Genomic DNA, 18136 nt, shown 5'->3' on the forward strand with positions numbered 1-18136 from the left:
GTCATTGTGGCGTGAGCATGTTCGGGGTGACGATGCAGAGATGGTGGCGTGCTGGAGGTTGGTTGCGCTGCGGATCGATCGCGCGCTGGCGACAAGGACAAAGGCAATGCTCGATAGACACGGCGAGGCAGTCCTTTCGTACGCTGGCAGACATCCAGATCAGGCGTCAAGGCGACTGTGAGATGCGACCACAAGCCGAAGCGGCAACTGAACTCGTGACTGCGCCGAGTGCAAGATCGGGGGTCGCGCTTGTCGTCCAAGGATACCGAGTGGTGCTGCATCGCAAGACATGCTCCTAGCATAGTGCTGCCGCGCCTGCTTGTCTGCGGAACAAGCATCCCTAGTCGCTGCAAACAGACTGACGGACTGCAGCCCTCGCGCTGTGTCGAACGGGGACGCTTGCAAGACGACAATTACGATGATGCCGGTCACTGTCCCTGCGTTGCAAGGTATACTGCCTGCATTGCCTCATGCTGCACTTGTCCTAGTCGATGTCATCTCTGCCTATCGTGGAGTATGTCGGATGCTGACGCCTGACCCCATTCTGCTGTCCAACACGGCTTCAAGAGTTCGAAGCGCAAAGACTGTCCGTGCTAGGATGTGTGGTCATGGTTGATCGTGTGTCGATGCTGCCACTGCCTCCATGTTATCATGCTGTCGGTGCACTGTCCAAGTCGATGCTGCGAGCGTGCTGTGCCAAAGTCTGTTGCTGTCTCTCCCTGTATTGCTGTTCCCTCCGCTGCTGGTTGTCGAGCATCCAATACGTACTTTGATATGATCTTGAGGGGTGGATGGTCGAAGATGAAGGGCAGAAGGCGAAGTTGATGGCGACCGACGGGCTTAGAGCTCTCGCAACCCTCTCTCACTGTGCTGCACAACCGAAATTCTTGTGGGCCAGGCGAATCGGGGCAGCAGCTGGCTTCCTGTGCTTGGCTCGCTGCTACACGCTCGAGGATCCCAACAGCCACTCTGGTGTTGAAGCTGTGACTCTGCTCAATCTCGAATTTCCGCCTCCAGCAGGCGCTAGTTGAGATGATACAGTTTTGAATCCAACGTCACGTGCTGGTGTCTTCGTTTCCATAAAATCGTCGGGTCCGTATTGACCAGTATTGCTTCATCACCGATCAGCTCTCTTAGTATCTGATCACCGATGAGCAAGTTGGAAGAAATTGGTGTTTGAATTTGCCGTGCCTTGTCACCGTTCGAGGAAAAGTGGGATCCGAGGCACGTTTCGTGGGATGGCGACAGTCGCACGAACACAGTTTGGTGGTGTCGAACGTGGCTGCACGATCTGTCCGAGTTCGAGTCAGCGCTTGAGTTTCTATAGCCGACAGCCGACTTTGTCGCCGAAGCATGATCTTCTCTTGTCGATCAACCTGGCTACATTTCACTCACCCTTTTACGTAGGCGCAGATACACATCGCATATAAGCTCGACTGCTCAACCTTCACCCCGCGTGTCCTTCCACACGCAAGCCTTCTCCATCGACACCATACACATACCCCATAGAAGCTCGTCAAGATGGTCCAAACGCTCACCGTGGAAGTGGACACGATCCTATTCGACATGGATGGCACGCTCATCGACTCCACCCCTGCCGTCAATGCCACCTGGGCCTCTTTCGCGCACCAGTACAACCTCGATCTCGACTTTGTCATGCAGACGTGCCATGGCTATCGCACTGTGGAGAACCTTCGTCGGTTCATCCCTAGCATTTCGGATGCCGACCTCCCTGCGGAAGTGGAGCGATTCGAGTCGAACATTCTGGTGGTGGCCAAGGAGAATGCTGCCAAGGGCAATGGGGGGAGCATCGTTGCTATGCCAGGAGCAAAAGCGCTGCTCGCCCAGATCAACGAAGGACGACCCGCGGTCGCGGTGGAGAAAGGCAATTGGGGTTGGGCCATTGTTACTTCCGCTACCAAGGCGTATGCGCAACAGGGCTTCGCTTCCGCAGGCGTCTCGGATCAGCCAAAGGTGTTCATCACCTCGGATTTGTGCACCAAAGGCAAACCCGATCCTCAACCCTACCTCATGGGCGCAGAGAAGACCGGTCAGGACATCACCAGGTGTTTGGTCGTCGAAGACGCCCCTCCCGGCATCCGGTCTGGTAAGGGCGCGGGAGCAAAGACCTTGGCGTTGAGGACAACACACGACGGCGAAAAGATGCACAAGGAGGGAGCAGACTACATCGTCGAGGATCTGAGGAGCGTCGAGGCGAAATGGAAAGAGGATGGCAGCGGACTGGTGCTGACCATCAGGGCGGAGGAGCCCGAGAAGGGCGAGGCAAAGGGCATCTCGGCATTGCCTAAGCAGATTCAGGCCGAGAACGATCCCACACAGGCCAACGGGAGTGCTTGAGGGCAGATGGGTAGAATGCTCGATGGCAATTCACACATGCAAAACAGAACAATCGCCTGCGATAGCGATCGACGCAACACGGTGCGTGCAAAAGGCTCTCAAGTCTCAACCTCTTCAAATGAGTCACGCGGCAGAGTAAAGATAAATCCGGATCTATGTGATTGAGCAAGAGCATGAAACTATGAAACGGGACGTACTGTGACAGCGACAGGAACGCTTATATACAAAAGGAATGATGCAGAGTGTTGAAACCAGTCAAGGCATCTTTTCGGGGTGGTATCGATGAGGGAGTTTATGCAGAGGAGGTTTGGTCGTAGTGCTCGATGGCCTGAGCGGGGCCCTTCTTGGCCGCCGCCGAGGGTGGCACCACATCCGAGGGGCACATGTCCTCGTAAAACGCCTTGCCCTCGGTGGTGGGCTTGATGATGCCGGCGCGGATGACCCAGTCACCGAAGCTCTCGCCCTCGATGCGGTTCTTGGCGTACTGCGGCACGAGCTTGTTCATGATTTCCATGATCTCCTTCTCGTCGACCGACTCGCGGTAGATCTTGGACAGACGCGTACCGTTGTGCGAGCCACCGAGCGTCATGACGTACTGACCGGGCGCCTTGCCGACGAAACCGGCCTCGGCCATCCACGGTCGCGAGCAACCATTGGCACAGCCTGACATACGGAAGACCGTGTCGGTGCTGCGAAGACCGTTGGCCTCAAAGATTTCCTCGACCTTGTCCATGAGCAAGGGCAGGTAGCGCTCCGACTCGGCCATGGCAAGACCACACGTGGGGAAGGCGACACAGGCGCTCGCCGAGAGCTTGACGCCCGAGTGCTCCCAGTTGTTCATCTTGTACTTGCGCAGGTGGGCGTCGATGGTGTCCTTGTCCTCGGGCTTGATGTCCGAAATGATGACGTGCTGGTTGGGCGTGAGGCGCAGCGCTCCCTTGTGGATCTTGCACAGCTCGCGCAGACCCGTGCGGAAGGGCGCACCAGGCTCGTCCTTGACACGACCGTTTTCGAGCCACAAGGTGCAGTGGTAGTTGCCCTTGTAGTCCTGCGTCCAGCCGTAGTGGTCCGTGTTGGTGTCGAACTTGTACGACTTCGCCTCGGCGAGCTTGTAGCCCAGACGACGCTCCACCTCGGCCTTGAAGTTGTCGGCGCCACCCCAGATCTTGTCGATGGTGTACTTCAACCGAGCCTGCTTTCGGTTGGCACGGTTGCCCGTGTCGCGCTGGATCAGCATGACGATGCGGCAGGCGTCGAGGGTCTGCTCGGGGGTGACGAAACCAATGACGCTTCCGAGACGCGGGTAGGTGGCCTTCATCGAGTGCGTGACACCCATACCACCACCGACGGCCAAGTTGAAACCAGCCAAACGCTTGGTGACGGGGTCGGCAATCGCGATGAGACCAATGTCGTGGGCGAAACAGTCGGTGTCGTTGCGTGGCGGCACGGCGATGGCGATCTTGAACTTTCGCGGCAGGTAGTAAGGGCCGTACAGAGGCTCGTAGTCCTGCAGCACACCGCCAATCAGCAGCGTCTTGGAGCTCTCGGTCTCCTTGTCGAGCCAGATCTCGTGGTAGGCGTCCATGCGAGGCAGCAGGTGCTCCGAGATCGACTTGGAGAACTCGTAGACATCCTCGTGCAGCTCGGTGAGGCTCGGGTTGGGCGAGCACATGACGTTTCGGTTGACGTCACCACAGGCGGCGATGGTGTCGAGCATCGACTTGTTGATGCCCTGCATGGCCGCCTTGAGGTTGCTCTTGACGATGCAGTGGTACTGGATGGTCTGACGCGTGGTGATCTTGACCGTCTGGTTACCGTACTGCTCGGCGACGTCATCGAGCTGGATCCACTGCGCCGGGGTCACGACACCACCGGGGATACGGGCGCGGATCATGAAGCTGTAGGCGGGCTCGAGACCAGCCGCCTTGCGCTCCTCCAGCGTGTCTCGGTCGTACTGCATGTAAGTACCGTGGAACTTGGTGAGCTGACCGTCGGTCTCGGGGATGGCGCCGGTCGACTTGTCCTCGAGCGCCTCCTTGATAGTACCTCGCAGGTAGTTGGAGGCGATCTTCATGTGCTCGTTGGTGATGGGCTCGGGCTCGGCCTCCTTGACCTCGACAGTGTCGACGCCAAGCGCCTTCCAGAGCAAAGGCTCCCAGATCTTGTAGCCAGTCTGGTAGCCGTCGGCATCCTGGTCGTCACCGAGACCGATAGGGGCCATGCGGCTGGCACCGAGCTGCTCGAGACGGGCGTCAATGTCCTTACCGGGCTTGTTGTAGTAGTGAGCGTCCTCGGGTCGGGGCCAGTAGTGGCTATCACCCATGGCAAAGACGGTGAAGTTGACCGTGTCGGGAAGAGCCGCGGCGTTGGAGGCGAGCAGAGCCTTGTAGGTGAAGCGACCGTTCTGAGGAGCCTCACCCTGACCGGCAGTCGATGTGAGGAAAACGACATTCTTCTCGTCCTTGAGCTCCTCGGCGAGAGGGTAGTCATCCATGGTGAGGAGACGAGCGGCGACACCACGAGCCTTGGCACGCACAGCGAGCTTCTTGGCCACCTTCTCGGCGTTGCCACCGTCGGAAGCGACGAGGATAAGCAGAGGAGGGCCGTCGAGCGAGCCGAGCATCTTCTCGTAGGCCTCCTTGGCCTTGCGACGCTGCAAGTCACGGAGAGCGTTGCCCTGCGAAGCGGCGAGGTCGTACGAGAGCTCGGGACGCGACTTGACGAGCGTGGTGAAGAGGTTCTGTCGGTCGAGGAACTGCTGCAGCTGCTCACGGAGACGCACGCCGTCGAGGCGCAAGGTCTCGGAGCCGCGAGCCTCGGCACTGGGATCCCATCGGAAGAGAGGCCAGTAGCCAGAGTCGACAGCCAGCTTGGTCTCGCGCAGCACGTCGAGGGCAGGAGCGTCCTCAGTGCGGTAAGGCACGTAGGCGAGCACAACCGAGGGGCCGTCGAACTTGTCGGCCTCCATGAGCGCGTGGAGCACCTGGGTGTAGTCGGCGTAGATGGCGGTGCTGGCAACGTAGACGTTGCCGTAGTTCATGGCGTACAAGGCGATGTCCTTCTTGCGCTTGTGTGCGGCCTGAGCGTCTCGCTTGGTGTACGGAACACTGTCGAAGATGAGCATGTTGACGTTGCGGCCAGAGGCAATGACGTGATGAACACCGCCCATACCGGCATCGTAAGCCCATGCGTCGCTACCAACGATCCATCGGCTCTTGAACGAGAGGTGCGATGAGAGCGACTTGATCTTCTGCAGAGCAGCGCCCGAGGTAGACGACTGGAGGAGCGAAGCGACCTTGTTGCTAGAGCTGACGTTCTTCTTGGCATCGGCCTTGGCGCCGAGCCACTGCGAGAGAGCCTCGTGCAGCTCGCCCGAGACACCACCATCGCGAAGCACGTCGTTGACGGAGCGGACAAGCTCGTCACGCTGCTCAAGCTGAGCAAGGACCTGGCCAAAGGCGTATTCGGGGCTGCGAGCGGCAGGGTGGTCGTCCGACTCCTCGTTGGCCGAGTTGACTACGGAGAGACGCTCAGCAAAGACTTGCTCAAGCATGAGATTGTAGGCCTCCTCGTGCTTGGGCACCTGGACGGGACCGGTGATGGCAGCAGTAGCAGGAGCAGCCTGGGCGCGAGCGGCGAGCTTGTTGGTGTCACCGACGACGAATGCATGCTTGGCCTTGGGAGACTCGAGCGCCTTGATCAGCTCCTTGGCGGCCTTGTCACCGTCGTCGATGTGGCCGAGGGTGCCGCTGACAAAGACGGAGGGAAGGGAGCGCTCGGAGCCCTGGAAAGCGGTGGCAACGTCCACAAAGAGGGGGCCAAGCTTGGTGGTCCTGCGAACACTCTGCTCGAGGACGGCAATGCGCTTGATACCCTCAGGGATGGTGTCGAGCAGACGCTGTGGCAACGAGGGGCGAACCAGTCGGATATCGAGGACCGCGAGGTCGTTGTGTGGGGCAGTGTAGTCCTGCAGCGTCTCGGAGCCGGCACCCAGGACGACGGCGAGGTTGTGAGCGTCGGAAGCGCCGACCAGCTGGAAAGGCTCGACGGCGTGACCAACGAGCTCAGCGACATCCTCGTAGGCGGCGTCGATGGCCGACTCGAGGTCGTCGAAGCCGGCCTCGCTAGCAGCAGCACTGGCGTGACCGTTGGCGTGGCCATTGGCACCGTTGACGCCATTGGCACCGTTGGCACCGTTAGCGTGGCCGTTGACGCCGTTGGCCTTGGGAGCAGAAGCATCGGCGCTGGACGAGCCAACAGCCGAGCCGACGAAGGAAGCAAGGTCAACATCGGTCACCTCCTCGACGTCACCAGAGACATCCTCAAAGAAATGGAGCACAGCTCGCTTGGCGGAGGTGGCGATCTTGGTAGCCAGGAGGGCGTGGTCGTGAGCCTGAGCGGCAGTGGAAGAGTGAAGGAGGACAAGGCCAGACTGGCGAAGGGCCATGACATCGCTGTGCTCGCCCGTGCTGGCGACGTGGAAGACAGTGGGAGTGTTGACGATCTTGGGAAGGTGAGGCACGAGACGAGTGAAGGTTTGCTGGTATGCGTGGGAGAGGACCGAGATGAGACCGTTGCCAGCGGGCTTGAGCTGAGTGAGGACGGAGCCGAGCTCGACATGCTGGTTGAGCTGCTCAACCTCGAGCTGTGCGTTAAGCTCGGCGGCCTTGTCAGCAACCGAAGCGAAGGAAGAGGTGGAAGCCTTGCCGGAAGGAGCGACGTTGACCAGCGTGGCCGAAGCGAGCGCCGCAATCCTGGCGACGGCGCCAGCAGCAGAGATGGAGCTCATCGTGTCGAACGCGTGTGATCCGAGGACGAGTGACTGTGTGATCAGACTGGTCTACCTGTGTCGGAAGAAGCGAGAGCCTCGATCGTAACACGCGGAGGGAACCGAATCGAATGGTGACCTGTGGCCACTATGAACCCTTTGCGATCTGGATCGAGATGAAGGTGTACGAGGGCGTACGCCACCGATGATGACCTTGAACCAGAGGAGCGACTCCGAACTGGATGATGCGGAGAGATGGAATGAGGTTCGTGGGATGGGTGGACGGGTGAAGGTGAGGTGGGAGGGAGAGTGACAAGGGATGTACGGATATGTGACTCTGACCGTGGCGAGAAGAAAGTCGAGCAGCGAGGATGAGCCAGGACAACAATTGGTAGGCCTGCAGCAGCATCAATACTTGGCGGCAGTCACCCAATCAGTCACTCACTTTTCTCAATCAGCGAAGGAAGAGAGCTGTCGGAGCATGCCGCTTCGAACAGCGAGCGGCCATGCATCTGCACCTCTGTGTTGCATTTCAGCGTCGATCTAGCCACGCCATAACTGAGTGAGTGAGACGCCTTAACGCCGCCAGCTGAGAGGCAAAAAAGAGTTTCCCACAATATTCTCCGCAGGCCAAAGCAATGGCAGGCTCAATTGCAAAATCGATTTTCTCCCATCTAAAGTTGACGCGCAGACTCACTTGCGAACGCCGTGTGTGTCCGCTCAAGATGCGCGGATTAGCAAGCAAGGAGCCCACCAAGCCGAGCTTCGATAGGGTCTTGCCACGTTTGACCTTCTCAAAGCAAATCGTTCGCAGCAGCTCGATGCGTCAGCAGGACGAATTCGGCTTCATTTGATAGCATGTCTTTGCGACACGACGGTGGCCTTCGCCCTGCTTGGGAAAAGGTCGGCAGGCCACACCTTGACGGCGTCGAGCACGACTTGTGATGATCTTTGAAAGGAGAGGCAAAACACTTTTTTCTTCTCAGATGTCAGGGTCCATCTCTCGGGCGCTGTCCATAGCCGTGTTTGCCGCCACTCGACGCTTCATCAACAGCGTCAACTTAGTCGCTGACACAAGCATACGGGCAGAAAGATGAGATTCGGACCGGTCGAGACAGGACTTGCAACTGCATCTATGCTCGTGTAGAGGGCTTGTCTGCAAGAGGTTGCAGAGAGCTGAATTTCGTCTCGGGCTCTAGAGAGCCTAGAGGGCGAACCAAAATCTCCCCCGCCTTCTCGCCGGCTGTCCAAAGTTGCAATCTTCTAAAAGGGCGACGAGGATGCGGGGAGCACGCCATCGCAGGGGTCAAATGGTGCAATTTGCGCCTCATCTTGCTTGCTTTGCTCTCCAAACCCTCATCTAATCAATTTTCTCAGGGTTGCCGCCCCGCGACTGCAGATCGCCGAGAAAGTCTCCGAGACGACTGCATTTATGGCATTGCTTCCCAGCTTGCCAAGCTCTAACACTTGTGGCCTTTGTTACAATCGGACAGATACCGCTTCCGATTACAGATCCGTTCAACCGTAACCACGGCGTCGTCTACAGCATCGCCTTCGCCAAAGCCGATCTCGCCCCAGCGAGCGACGATGCAACTTGCAACTTGAGATGACGGATTGAGATCAGATCATTTCTCTTTTCAATCACAATAGCAAAGCATGTTCAGTCGCACAGCATCTTTCCATGAGCTGTGATGAAGTGGACGGTTCCTGTCCGCCTCGCCGATGTAGGCTGGTGCGCAATGATCAAATGCAGGAGTCCGTTGTTTTGCGAACATTGCTATCATTGTTTGACGTGAGTACGGACCTTCTGCCTACCGTGCTGCGCCGTGCGCTGTCTGTCCCGGTGAGAAGCTCATCTTTTCTATCGGAACGGCTCGAGCTTGGCAAGCTGAGAGAAAGCTCATCTCCATTTTTACTATCACGGACGGCTCATTCACTGTTGGCTGGGGTCGAGTCTTTCGGTTCACTTCACGACGAAGCTGACAGGAGCCGCAGCTTCACCTCTTTTGTCGGCGCAATCGGACCTCTCGAAGCGCTCGTCTGAGCAGCTGCAGCTTACACATCATCTTGCCTGACGATGTTCGACGGACGAATGTCGATAGAAACGAGTATATTATGAGAGGCTTTCTCTGCCGTCTCTCCCTGTTCTCCATCACTAAGAGCTATACCTCTCTGCTCCAACATCCTTCTTTCGCCCTCCAACTCTGCCATTCTTTCCTTACTCGCACCACGCTCCTTTATCCTCCTCCGCAAAAACGACCATGAAAGGGCTGGTACCTTTCGTTCTCCTCGCGCTGTTCGTCAGCCGCAGCGACGTTGCCAATGCGTCGCCTCTGCCGTACCTTGACCTGATCAATCAGCCCGACCAGAAGGGCATCGAGCTGGGCCTTTCTCTGGGTCCACGTGGCGATAAGCCGGCTGGCGCTCCTGCCGAAGACTGCTTTGGCCTCCTTGGCGACCTCACGGGTCTGCTGCCTGGCATGTCGGGCTCGCCCCCGCCCCCCAACCCGGACACGGCGGCTCTGCAGGCGAGTATGGACAACCCGCCGCCGCCTGGCGACAGTGGTTCATCCGGCGCCACCAGTGGACCTGGCGGTGACGAAGCTTCTCTTGGAGGACCAGATTCTCCTCCGAGTTCGCCTGGCAATAGTGGACTTGCAGGTCCTGGAGGTCCTGGAGGTCCTGGAGGTCCTGGAGGTCCTGGAGGTCCTGGAGGTCCTGGATCGCCTGGCGACACTTCGTCCTCGTCAACGCCCGGATCCAGCGGCGACACCACATCTTCGCCCGACAGTGGCAGCTCGACAAATGGTGCCGGTGGACCAGGCGGAGGTGGAGGAGCTGGCGGCCCTGGCGGCGTCGGAAGTACTGGATTCACAGATACATCGGGATCATTCGATTCACCAGATGCCAGCAAACCTGACGACACCGACTCTTCCAACTTTCCATCTCCAGGCGAGCCTGGGTCGCCTGGATCGCCAGGAAGTCCCGGTTCCAACGGCAAGGACGATTCACCCGGTCAAGCTGGTCAAGCTGGTCAAGCTGGTCAAGCTGGTCAAGCTGGTCAAGCTGGTCATGCTGGTCATGCTGGTCAACCCGGTCACGCTGGTCACGCTGGTCACCCTGGCACGCCCGGTACACCAGGTCACGCCGGCCATCGTGGTACGCCTGGCCATCCTGGTACGCCGGGTCATCCAGGTCATGCTGGACACGCTGGACACGCTGGTCATGCTGGTCATGCTGGACACGCTGGCTCTGCTGGTCATGGCGGCGACGGAGGCAATGGGGGCAATGGCGGTGGTGCTGGACCCGATGGTGCCAGTGGAGGAAACGGTGGAAATGGCGGCAACGGTGGCGATGGTGGCGATGGAGGATCTGGAGGTGGCCGTGGTGGAAGCGGAGGCAATGGTGGAAACGGTGGCGCAGGTGGTGCTAACGGCGGCGATGGAGGCAATGGAGGCAATGGAGGCAATGGAGGCAGCGGCAGTGATGGTGGTGCTGATGGCGGCAATGGTGGTAACGGCGGTGATGGCGGTGATGGCGGTGATGGTAGTAACAGTGGCGACGACGAGTGCAAGAAGCACGACAAGCGCGGGAAGCACGTTCAGCATGGGCAGCACGACAGGCGCGGGAAGCCCAGTAAGCGCAACATCGCCAAAACCACTGCTCCCCGTCTTGACCCAACTGATCCGTCCCAGCCTCCCAAGCGTCGATTCGTGCACAAGCGTCGCCTGGCCTGGAGCTCCCTCCTGCTTTCGTAGTCAAAGGCGTCGTCTCCTCGGTCTGCCTCTCACACTCGTTTGCGTCGCCCCGCTGTTCCGTCGTGTTTCTGGACAATTTCAACTCTCGCTCCGATCGTCTTGCTTGCCGTGCCGTCACGAAGGATCGCAGTGAATGGTGTGACTGGCGTTGAGGTCGTGCGTTGGAAATAAGATTGCATCTTCGAGTAGTGGTGACAGTCTTCTTCCGCCGTTTACTGGTGCTTCGCCACGTCCGCTGCCTTGCCTGCGGCGTTCCTTTTGACGACGTCTTGAATCGCCCTGTCCGCGGCCTTCCTGCCAACCTGCGCCTTGACGACGTGATTTGCCTTGGCCCAGCCCATCCTGACGAGCCACTTGACAAAGCTCGGTGTGACTGCTGCGGTGAACGCCACGCGCAGGGGCAACATCAGTGTCTTGTGGATCGTGTACGCCAGTACGGCTTCAGTCCAGATGGGGTTCGTGCCTTTGGCCGGCTCGCTAGAGGTCTCGTCGTCGGAGCGCTGCTCCAGTCCGATGGATTTGCGCAGCGATGCCTCGAGCGAGCGGATGTGGTCTGCGCCCAGCATGTGGATGGCGAGGAGAGTCAAGGTGAAGTCGACGGCGGAAGCGGCCAGGTAGACGCCGAGAGCCCACCAGCCATACCGCCGTGTGAGGAACTTCAGACGCTCGCGAAGGGTGGCTTTCGGTGGAGGAGCGTCGGCGTCTGCTTCGGATTCCGCTTCTGGCTTGCTGTGAGTGTTGGATTCGGAGGGCTTCTCGTTGGCCTTTGCGGTCGAAGTGGGCTTGAACTGGACGGGCGATGTGGTGTGGATTGCGCGTATGCAGGCGCTTGCCGATAGGTCGCTTCTTGGCGTGAAGAGGGACAACGACGCCGGTTTCGAAGTAAGACTGCTTGTCTGTTGCCATCTTGACGCGCGCAATACCAAGCCCGACGATGACGAGGGTATTGAGGAGGAGGGTGTCAATGCAAGCCCTCTTGTCGATGTTGCCGCCCTCGCTGTCATTGTGGACGTGGACGAACTCTTAGCTGGCGCCATGAGCGCGCGTGTAGCTACTCTCAGCGACATCTTAATGATGCTGTTTGGTTCGCTAATGTCGACCCTGGTTGTCTGTGATGAAGAAGGCAAGGAAGAATGGAGAACGACCGACTGCGCTTTGATCAGCGAACTGATGTGACTTCTCAAAAGTGTCACTTTTTGCGCTTTTTTTCCTCTTGCTTTTCCAGACGTCACACACCTCTCGGATCACCTTACCGAGACGTGATTTTGGTGGAAACGTGCTGCTGCGCCAAATTTGGCTCTCGGTGGACCTGAGGCGTCCGCGGACCACACCATCTTGCCAAAGTCGGACGAGTCTGGGAGCCGGCGAAAGCGCATCTCCTTTCCTGAGTCATTGTCCACACCAGCTTGACGAGCGTGACCAGGTTCACCGGGATCATCGGGCGAGCCAGCAGAACCGGCATCGCTGGACGAACCTGGAGAACCAGGCGAGCTAGGTCAGCAGCTTGACTCGGCTGGACCTGAGTCGCCCGGCGGACGTGGGTCAACGGGTGGTTTTAGGCGCACTCGCGCACCAGAAGAGCCTGCAGAGCCTGGCGAATCGGGGGCAGTAGACATGTACGGGCTGAAGCTTCATTCACACCTCCAATCAGATCAATGCCGTTGCTTTTCACACTGTCGATCATGTTCATGTGTGAAAACTCCATTCAGGTATCAAACAACAGAAAAGGAGAGATTGAGCAAGCAACAAAGGAAGGAGTGTGAGGTATCGAGTGAGTTGTCCTAAAGCTGCAAGTGAACTGGCCGCTGCTCTGTGAGAGCCAACATCATCACTGGTAATGGCCGTGCGAGTACGCTGCCTGCTGCTGGGGGTGTGTCATTCCCTGATGACCATACGGGTCGACCGCGTAGGGGTTCGTTCCATCGGGATACGCCACCGCAGCGCCGGGCGAAGTCTGCATGCCGTACTGCTGATACACGTGGTGGTCCTGGTAGTACGCTGATGCTGGATCCATTGCGTATCCGTGATCCATGCCGCTTGCGTACTCGCCAACCGCGTACCCACCTGGTGCGGCGGCGTTGAGCGCGGTGGTGGATCCGCTGAAGCTGTCCCTCTTCTCGCGCATCCCAGCCCCATTGTCCTGCTCACCGCCCTCGTTGTCCGACTCGTCGCCCATGTCGAAGCCTGCACCGCCCGTACGACGCGCCGGCAACGGCTGCATGACGTTCGAATCCGGATCATGCTTCAACTCGGGCCACTTGATGTCAGCATCACCATCGTCAAAGTTGCTGAAGCGACGAGTGCCGAACTTGAAGTAGAGGAAGATGAAGGCGACCAGGACCAGGACGCCGCCAGCAACGGAGACACCAACAATGAGACCCGTGCTCGCGCCGCCACCAGACTTGCTGCCAGAGCTGGTGTCGGTGACGGAGGCGGTGGAGGGAGTGACAGAGGAAGCAGTGGCGACAACGGTGGCGGTGAGCGTGGTGGTGAGCCCATCCGACGTGGTGACCTGAGCAGCGGAGACGGAGGCGCGACTGGCCGAAGCAGCTGCGGCGGCAGAGCTCGATGCAGCAGCAGCCGATTCCGAGGCGGCTAGGCTCGCGCTGGACGCAGCTGCGGCGGCAGATTGCGATGCCTGAGCAGCATTGGACGCAGAGGCCGCGGCGGCGGATCGTGAGGCTGAAGCAGAGGAGGCGGAAGCTGCTGCTGCTGCGGACGACGAAGAGGCAGCAGCGGCGGCGGCAGCAAAGGAAGAAGAGGCAGCGGCGGCGGCGGCTGACGATGAGGCCGCAGCGGCAAAGCTGGACGAGATGGCGTCAAAGGGATCGGTCGTAGAGCTGGCTCGAGTAGTTGTTGTCGTATCGTCATCGTCGCCGTTGCCGCCGCCAAAGAGGCCTCCAAACTGAGGCGTGGGCTGAGGTGCTCGTGCCACAAGGTGTGCAGGACGATCTGAGCGGCTTCGTACTTGATGTTGGGAGGCCGAGACGGTCGAGGCGGCGACGAGCGCGGTCAAAAGGAAGTTGGTTGCCTTCATGTTGTTGCTCAAACCCGAGGCAGCGTGATGACGATGGATGTGACTTGTGAAGAGAAACGGCGACGACGAGAGATCACGTCGCGGACGAAGTCAGAAGATGTGCGGGTGAAAGTATGTCGGTTCGCGGTTGCCGTGACGATGCAGATGGAGCCAAAATGCGGTACGAGAGAGCGTGTGCGTGATATTCTGCCAAGGATCCGATGGAAGGAAGATGAGATGAGAAGGAGAGAAGGTGGCTGTTGATGATGAGGAGCAGGCGATGGTGAGGACGGGATGCTGAGTGAAGTGAGGTCAGGCGACAGGAAGAGGGGAGAGGGAGTGTTGAGCAGCTGGGTTAGCGTGCATGAGGATCGGAGGTGTGCTCGTGCCTGCTCAGTCTGTATCAGCTGAGAGTGAAAGGGCAGAAGAGAGAACAGTCCTACAGTGGGCGGAGTCTGGCTGATTGACTGCTTGTCCGAGCCGCCGCTTTGTGCGCGTTGCCATTCCAGCTTCTCTTCTCAAACGGCTCTTTGGCTTCGCAGAAAAGGGGGTTGGGGGTCACCGGCCGTGCTTGCTGTCGCTTAACGACTCTCGTGCCGAAGCTGACCTTGATAGCAGCCGCTGGCTAGAGCATTCACAACGGACAAAGGGCAGTCAGGACCCGAGGTTTCAAATTCTCGAGAGGTATGCGGGCCGAATGGAAGCGACTTGAGTGAGCGAGGCAAAACCTTGAAGCGAGCCGAGTTTGGGCGCGGAGAGAGAAAGAGACAGCAGCGCGCTTCACGACTGATCTGCACAACACAGCCGAGAGTGCGTGGTGCTGTGTGACGCTGCGTGCTAATGCTGCTGGTCCAGTGAGCCAAGCGCTGTCAACCCCGAACCTCCTTTTTTCTCCTCTTCATTCCCAAGCCAACAACACGAGACCAACACCCCCTCAAATTTCAAATGCAGGTAGCACGCTGGCGCCGATCCCAATTACAAATGTACTCTTTCAAATTCAAAGGTCCGCGCCGATCCGTGTCAATCCGTGCAGCTGTTCCGTACTTCTTCATCTCAGCAGCTTGACAGCTTCACCAGCGCGCCAAAAAGGGAAAAAAATAAAAATTGAATTTCGCTAAGATTCCAAAACTCATCTCCCGATTTCCGCACCGTCAGCCATCGTCATCGAAGCGCGTTACGCCCATGATTTCGCACAGACGCGCTCAAACGGGCTCAGCTCGCTAAGTCGCTAAGGCCAAACACAACCAACACTTTCCACAAAGAGACGCTCAGAACATCTTTCTTCCCCTCCTGCATCTCATCCAGGTCCAAGAAGACATGTCGTCCGCTCCACCACCAACACGCCCTGGAGTGGGTCGAAAGCGCGCTCCTTCCTTCTCCGAAGCCATCGCTGGTATCCCTCAAAACGCAAATGCGCTCGACGAGACCGCCGACCCGGCCGTAGCGGATCGCATCGCTGCGGCTGATAAGGCGGCTCTCGAAGCTGCCACCAAGGACCCTGTCGCCGCTTCCACCTCAGCCAAGAAGAAGGGCAAATATGAGCACCAAGATGCAGAGATCTACCGCTCCCAGGGGCTCATCAAGGACATCTTCACCTTCCGATGGATGACGGCACCCGCCTCGTCGCTGCAACTGGCGCTCATCTTTGTGCTCGCCTACTTCAACTGGAACTTCTTCATCGGCACACCGGAAAACAACCCCATCGCGCCCTTCCTCATGCTTTCGCACCGGGTTCCTCAATCCCAAGTCATCCTCGACAGCCTTCCCTCGAAAGACCCGGTCCAACGGGCGCTGCAGAACCTCATCCCTCGTTCCGCCGAGAGCTTCGAAGCACGCTATCAAAAAGGCTACGGTGATCTTCTTTTCCTCGTCTTCTACGTCATCGTCTTCTCCTTCTTGCGCCAGTCGACGACGCTCTACATCTTCAAGCCGTTCGCCAAGTGGTGGGGGATCAAGAGCGAGTCCAAGCAGGCGCGCTTCACCGAGCAGGGCTATGCCGTGCTCTACTGGGGCAGTGCCGCCGCGCTCGGCCTGTACGTCATGAGCTTCCAAGACAGCTGGTGGTACAACCTCGAACATCTTTGGCTCAAGTACCCTCACTGGCAGATGCGAGGTGAGCTCAAGCTCTACTACCTCCTCCAGTTCGCCTTCTGGCTCCAGCAGGCGCTCGTCATGCTTCTCCGTCTGGAGAAGCCCAGGAAGGACTACTACGAACTCATCGCACACCATCTCGTGACGCTGTGGCTCATCGGTTGGTCCTACCTGGTCAACCTCACCATGATTGGAACCACCGTCTTCGTCTGCATGGACATCCCCGATACCTGGCTCGGCATGAGCAAGGCACTCAACTACATGGGCCTCGACAAGATCACCACCGTCATCTTTGCGAGCTTCATGGTGGTCTGGACTTACTTTCGCATCTACCTCTCGGCGGCGACGCTGCATTCCGTGTGGTACCAGTTCGAGCTGATCCCCAGGTACGCAAGGGAGTGGGAGCCCGAGAAGGGCTGGTGGCTGGTCTGGTGGATGAGGTACCAGATTTTCGCCCCGCTCTTCTTGCTGTTGCTGTTGAACCTGTTCTGGTACTTCCTCATGTGGAGGATCATGCTCAGGTCGATCAAGGGCGATTTGAAGGATGAGAGGGAGGACGGTGAGGATGAGGAGGAGCAGCAGGACAAGAAGACGCAGTGAAAGAAGAGAACAGTCCGTAATGTAAAAGTTTTCGCCAAAGGGAATCGTCGGTTGTGTGTGGCTAGCGTGAACTCATCTCTCACAGCACAAGCCTGCATCAACACTGTCTCTACTGCATGTCATTGCTTCTGCATGTTCAAAGCAACACCACGAATCCCTGGTAGACGAGATGTCGTATCGACCTATACCGCAACAGGTGGACCGAATCGATGCTGAGCGTTGCTTCTTCGCCACTGTTCTCCCGTATTCACACCCAACATTGTCAGCGAACTTTATTCACGTCTCTGTCCCTTTCGATGTCTACTTACTCGGGCAGCGTGATCGGACCGCAATCCTCCAAACATCGAATAAAGACGGGCGCGTCGAGGTCCGGACCTGGCACTGTTTGATCCACATCCAAGTCAGCATCTGCATCGTGGAACGGAAAGGTTGGAGGGGAGGGAACGTACCCATGTTGCTGCTGTTGTTCTGGTGTTGGGCATCTTGCTGGCTGAGGCCTTCTTCCTGTTGACCCTGCGACAGATCGTGCAGCTGCTCCGGGAGGAAACCCAACACGGACGTGTGCAAATGATCCTTCTTCAATTGCCAGAACCTGCAATCCTCTTTACGTCAGTACCACTTCATGCATCGAACGAAGGAGGGGTGGGGGTTGACTTACTCTCGAACGAAGGTCGCCTCGGAAGCATTCAGCTTGTCCCTTTCGCCGCTTCTACCCGCTACAAACCCGGCATACTTTTGCAACAGATCCATGCGACATCGAACCACCTGTTTGAGCAACCATTTGCACCGCTCCAGATCCACCTGCACCAGTGTCAATCGCAGATACTCGTCCTCGTCCACCCCCTCTCCCTCCCCTTCGTCGTCAAAGGAAGGTTGAAGGTGGAGGAGGGAATCAAGGATGGACTGTTGCTGCTCCATCTGCGAGATGAGCGCGTCGAAGGACGATGTTGGGAACGGGAGCAACTCGGGCGATGCTTTTTGGGACGACATGAAGTGGGTCAGCTGTTCGAATGGCGACATTCTAGCCACCGGGGAGCGGGAGGAATATGGCCAGCCCGAAGATGCCTTTGAGCGCAGCGCCGGTTTGGTCGACGACGAGGCGGTCGGGCCGAGCAGCGCGTCAATGTCGAGCGATGCGGGGGCGTCGTACGCGGAGAGTGAGGGCGAGGTCGATCGTCGACCAGAGACAGATGGTGTTTGGGAGAAGCTACGTGAGCCACCCGCGGCGCTGGCCGCCGGAAGGCGGGAGGTCGAGGCCGCATTGGAGACGTACGACTCTTCGAAGGTCTCCTCGTCTCCATCTGCCCCATCGTCGAGCGAGTATCGTGGCAGCGGCATCGTCGTCTGGGTTGCGTCCTAGTGGGATTGTCGATTGTCGCTGTTGATAGCTCCTCTCGAGGGGTCGAGACGCTGCCGATGAAGTCGCGAATAGCAGTTGAAGTCGATGGCTGATGATATATGGCTTGTTGAGCTTCAGAAGAACGGACCGAAGCTCGCCAAGATCAACTGAAGTTGGGCGCATTATTCTCGGATAGCGGAGCCAAA

At 58.3% G+C, this 18136-nt stretch overlaps 7 protein-coding genes across 7 annotated transcripts; 3 read left to right on the forward strand and 4 right to left on the reverse strand.

Moving 5' to 3' along the window:
* Positions 1-1521: 1521 nt before the first annotated feature.
* On the forward strand, positions 1522-2358 carry PSEUBRA_005476 (HAD-like domain protein; the record flags this gene model as incomplete). Its single annotated transcript, XM_016438905.1, has 1 exon — positions 1522-2358. One exon carries the CDS (start codon positions 1522-1524, stop codon positions 2356-2358), a length of 837 nt encoding a protein of 278 aa, XP_016290200.1.
* A 292-nt stretch (positions 2359-2650) lies between these two features.
* On the reverse strand, positions 2651-7147 carry PSEUBRA_005477 (Nitrite/Sulfite reductase ferredoxin-like domain protein; the record flags this gene model as incomplete). The annotated part of the gene is made up of 1 exon (XM_016438921.1): positions 2651-7147. The coding sequence occupies one exon, from the start codon at positions 7145-7147 to the stop codon at positions 2651-2653; it is 4497 nt and encodes a 1498-aa protein (XP_016290201.1).
* A 2240-nt stretch (positions 7148-9387) lies between these two features.
* On the forward strand, positions 9388-10884 carry PSEUBRA_005478 (Collagen triple helix repeat; the record flags this gene model as incomplete). The annotated part of the gene is made up of 1 exon (XM_059465540.1): positions 9388-10884. One exon carries the CDS (start codon positions 9388-9390, stop codon positions 10882-10884), a length of 1497 nt encoding a protein of 498 aa, XP_059321648.1.
* Positions 10885-11096: 212 nt separating this feature from the next.
* On the reverse strand, positions 11097-11951 carry PSEUBRA_005479 (protein of unknown function DUF1279; the record flags this gene model as incomplete). Its single annotated transcript, XM_059465541.1, has 1 exon — positions 11097-11951. The coding sequence occupies one exon, from the start codon at positions 11949-11951 to the stop codon at positions 11097-11099; it is 855 nt and encodes a 284-aa protein (XP_059320380.1).
* A 761-nt stretch (positions 11952-12712) lies between these two features.
* PSEUBRA_005480 (uncharacterized protein) lies at positions 12713-13921 on the reverse strand (the record flags this gene model as incomplete). Its single annotated transcript, XM_016438925.1, has 1 exon — positions 12713-13921. The coding sequence occupies one exon, from the start codon at positions 13919-13921 to the stop codon at positions 12713-12715; it is 1209 nt and encodes a 402-aa protein (XP_016290203.1).
* A 1296-nt stretch (positions 13922-15217) lies between these two features.
* Positions 15218-16591, forward strand: PSEUBRA_005481 (TRAM/LAG1/CLN8 homology domain protein; the record flags this gene model as incomplete). Its single annotated transcript, XM_016438904.1, has 1 exon — positions 15218-16591. The coding sequence occupies one exon, from the start codon at positions 15218-15220 to the stop codon at positions 16589-16591; it is 1374 nt and encodes a 457-aa protein (XP_016290204.1).
* A 136-nt stretch (positions 16592-16727) lies between these two features.
* PSEUBRA_005482 (GINS complex, subunit Sld5) lies at positions 16728-17929 on the reverse strand (the record flags this gene model as incomplete). Its single annotated transcript, XM_016438933.1, has 4 exons — positions 16728-16824; positions 16900-16972; positions 17041-17183; positions 17250-17929. 4 exons carry the CDS (start codon positions 17927-17929, stop codon positions 16728-16730), a joined length of 993 nt encoding a protein of 330 aa, XP_016290205.1.
* Between the last annotated feature and the right edge of the window lie 207 nt (positions 17930-18136).

The sequence above is a fragment of the Kalmanozyma brasiliensis genome, assembly GCF_000497045.1.
Source record: "Kalmanozyma brasiliensis GHG001 unplaced genomic scaffold PSEUBRA_SCAF6, whole genome shotgun sequence".
Taxonomy (NCBI): Eukaryota; Fungi; Basidiomycota; class Ustilaginomycetes; order Ustilaginales; genus Kalmanozyma; species Kalmanozyma brasiliensis.